The sequence below is a fragment of the Salvelinus sp. IW2-2015 genome, linkage group LG10 (assembly GCF_002910315.2).
Source record: "Salvelinus sp. IW2-2015 linkage group LG10, ASM291031v2, whole genome shotgun sequence".
Taxonomy (NCBI): Eukaryota; Metazoa; Chordata; class Actinopteri; order Salmoniformes; family Salmonidae; genus Salvelinus; species Salvelinus sp. IW2-2015.
In genome coordinates, this window is record NC_036850.1 from 18,073,357 (window position 1) to 18,077,527 (window position 4,171).

The window sequence follows — 4,171 nt, forward strand, 5'->3', positions numbered from 1 at the left end:
TGTGCACAGTGCGCGGTAAATTTCATTTTAGTGCTGGGGAACATGTTCTCAACTATGTCTTTGAATTACTTAATGAATTATTATTATGGTCTGCTCAGGCGATTAGTAAGTATATCAATACTACACTCTCTCCATCCATTTTACTACCTAATCTTGTTAAATATTTCCATGCGGGATCACGCGTTCGTTAGTTTGTGTCAGTCTGAGAATCATGCGGTTGGCTTTCGCTATGAGAAAGGAGGAGTTAGAAAGGTGGACCCTTTTAAGAACACACTGTCACTTTGTGTGCCTGAGAGCTCACTTGGATAGGCTTCAGTTCACACATTAGGATTGCTTGGAGCCTACTTGGACGTCCAAATGGTAGAGGATTTTCTCTCATGCGATCCAGCACCAAGGAGCTGTTTTCAGACTCAGACTAGGATTCTCATCACTTGGAAATACCATACATGGACTATGTGCAAAATACAGTTGGATAAACCTTTGAATCTAAACAGTTACTTGGGAAAGAGACGATTTCACATGGATGATTCTCCACTGTGAGCATCTGGGCTCTTCGCTCTGTGTTAAAGTTCGTTCTGGAGACCTCCGTTTGTGGGAAAATATCACTCCAATTTCAGGGTTGCGACATAAACGTGAGCTAAACTACTTTCACCTCACACATTCTGTGCTCTCTTTTTTCCTGTAGGATATGATGTCTATAGAATAACTTGTTAATTCTGTTACACTATAGAGACCACAAAGAAAATATTTTAAGGCTTTTTCTTTCCACCTCATCCAATAGCCTACTACAGCAGAGAGCAGCAGACATGACGGACAACACGTCTCAACATAACTTCATCATGCACCACCACATGGAGCTGAGCACCCTCACCATGTACAGCGAGAACAGCACCAAKAACACCAGCACCAGGGAGCAGAACTCTACGACCTGCTCGCTCCGCATTCCACAYGAGCTGTTCCTGACGCTGGGCCTCATTAGTCTGGTGGAGAACATRRTAGTGGTGCTGGCCATCATCAAGAACCGCAATCTGCACTCGCCCATGTACTACTTCATATGCTGCCTGGCCGTCTCCGACATGCTGGTCAGCGTCGCCAACGTYGTGGAGACCATAGTRATGTTGCTCACCGAACACGGGCTGCTAGTTGTCACACCTGAAATGCTGCGGCACCTGGACAACGTCATCGACATCATGAACTGCAGCTCGGTGGTGTCYTCGCTGTCCTTCCTGTGCACCATCGCCGCGGATCGYTARATCACCATCTTTTACGCGCTGCGTTACCACAGCATCATGACCACGCAGCGCGCCGTGACCATCATCGCGATGGTGTGGCTGACCAGCATCACRGCCAGCATACTTTTRATCGTCTACCACTCGCACACCGCCGTCATTGTATGCCTCGTCACCTTCTTCTGCATCACTCTTGTCTTCACTGCTGTGCTCTACATGCACATGTTTATCCTGGCGCACGTGCACTCGCGGCGCATCATGGCCATCTACAAGTCTCGCCGCCAGGGCACGAGCATGAAGGGCGCCATCACGCTCACTATCCTGCTAGGGGTTTTCATCCTCTGCTGGGGACCCTTCTTCCTCCACCTTATTCTCATCCTCACCTGCCCCACGACCCCCTTCTGCACCTGCTTCTTCAGCTACTTCAACCTCTTCCTCATCCTCATCATCTGTAACTCGCTCATCGACCCGCTCATCTACGCCTATAGGAGCCAGGAGCTGCGCAAGACACTCAAGGAGCTGCTCTTCTGCTCCTGCCTCACCTTTCGATGCGATTCCATACTTGAGTGTCTATTTCCATGGAAGTTCACGTGACTGCAGGATTTGTTCAGGAATAACAGATTATTTGATATTTGCGGCACTATTAGGCGAATGCCTGCCGTTGCTGTTGAATTAACTGAAATACATAGTTAATAAACTATGAGACCTCAGGTTGGATTGCGCACAACGGCACAGTGCCACGTATGGGACATTTTACCAACCCCTGGCCTCTTCCATGTTGCAGGCCAAGCCATACATATATGCCATACTTGCGTGTTGAACAAATGCTTGAACCATAATCTAAAGCATCTATATCTAATTATACACAGCAAATGTGTGATCAGAATTGTAACTCCCACAGTGTTAAATGTATCACTTTCTTAGAAATCATATGTAACCATCTCAAATAGCCTAGTGTTAAACTAACACTTTTAAAAGTGTTTATAAACCAACACCCCAACAGTGATTGGTCCCTAGCACAATGGGTGTTGCAAATTCCGACTTAAATTAACACCTTATAAGAGCTGATGCTGTTACACTTTCTCAGTGTTAGCTAATTAACACGTGGTGTTACAGTAACTCGTTTTGGAGTGTTGTTTTAACATTTTAGGGTGTAAAGACTGCACATTTATTTCCCAGGGTTACTTTTTTGCTGTGTGTTTGTTATTGACAGAGACATGATTGTTGCATTCGATGGCTTTCAGTCATCTAGCCTTCACCAAGTGAGTGACTAAGTGAATATTTGATCATAAAAATGTAATTATTTATGTCAATACATATACATTACTTTTTTTGAATTTTTGTTGAACCAACATGGAGTAGATTGAATTGAAGTCTGTGCCCAGTACAGGCCACATTAGCAAGTCACCATAGTCACTCGCTTTCGAAGTGTTGTATAATTCCTATTGGAATCTAGTCAGTTTGGATATCCAACAACCACAACTGCAGTTAGAGTGACTGCCAAGGTAGGGAAGATTGATAAATGAGACTACCTTAACCATCTAAACTGGAACAACCATCTCAATAAAGGGTGAAATAAGGCCAACTACTTACAGATTGGATTAGTTTAGATTTATTTATTTATTTATCTTTGTTTAGTATAAGATCAATTTATCAATCAATGTGCATGCAGAAACATAGGCCTAGATATTAAAACAAACTATTCTAAAAAGCAACTGGCAACAAAGCATGCTGGGAAATATGATAATGAGGCCCCTCCCATGTCTTCAATCTGAGAGAGTTAACGGAAATTAACTCAACACAGCCGAGTAACAACAACACCACACAGTGTTGATTCCGCTGTGATTCAAGTAACTTCATTTATTCACGGCAGGTGATTTCAATTTCAATCCCACTGGTGTTATCCCCACCAGAATCAACACTCAGATATAACACTCACAACACTTTTTACCTCAACACCGTGATTTTAACACCCTCAAATTTGCTATTTAGTTATCATCTCCATATAACAGCAACTGACATAACTTTTTCAAAGATGCCAATGTGTGTAAAAGCTGCGGGTCCAGTTTTCTCAGCCACCAAGAAACTTTGGTTTAACAGTACATTACTGTAAACTTTACAGTAATGCACTACAGTAATGTACTGTTAAACCAAAGTTGCTTTGGAATTTATGGTAACACACTGTACATTTTTTTTTACAGTAATTTACAGGTAAATGGCTGCCAGTAAATTAGCATAAAAACATGATTATTTTACAGTGTACTATGTAGGACAAATAGTAATTTGTGCTTTAATTGTATAGCCGACACTGGAAATAGACTTTAAATAAGATATAGCAAGTGTTCTGTTTAAAATAGGAAAGAATTTCCCAGAATGTTGTTGGGAAGAGGATGTTGTTTGAAAGAGGCTATTGTTGAAGAAAAAGATCTATGGGCCTACTGATATACACTAGCCCTGATGCTTTGTATGGAGTCAAAGAAAGATGCACAAATATGAGAGTCATTATGTTGTGTTTTGTACAAGAAAACAATTCTGTCTCACGTTTTGATTAAATAAAATTAGTGCATTGTGAAGTCCAATAATAGCCTAATTGGTCTATATAGTTGCATTGCATTGGTCTATATAGTTGCATTTTTATTTATTCACTCATTATTTATTTACATCCAGCCCACTTAGGCCATTGACAAAAATGGCCAATAAATTGAAATAAAAATTTTGGAATACAACTTTTTACATGAAATCCAATCTTGAAACAGATCAGACATTTTAAGATTATCCTCACCATTTTAATGCAAATAATAATGTATGCATAGACAGAAACAAAGTGTTTATTTCAATATGTATTTGACAAGTAGCCCATGTAATGTAGGCTAGGCATGTTTTTTAATTGTGTTATGGATGTACTGAATACTTTGAATGTTTCAACATATTTATAACATTTT

The 4,171-nt window shown here is 40.9% G+C and overlaps 1 protein-coding gene across 1 annotated transcript; it reads left to right on the top strand.

Annotated features, from left to right (window-relative positions):
- Positions 1-306: 306 nt before the first annotated feature.
- On the top strand, positions 307-4,146 carry LOC111969442 (melanocyte-stimulating hormone receptor-like). The gene is given in 2 exon segments (XM_023995598.2): positions 307-632; positions 782-4,146. A coding segment is annotated over 1 exon segment (1,017 nt). The 5' UTR covers positions 307-632; positions 782-806; the 3' UTR covers positions 1,824-4,146.
- The last annotated feature ends 25 nt before the right edge of the window (positions 4,147-4,171 follow it).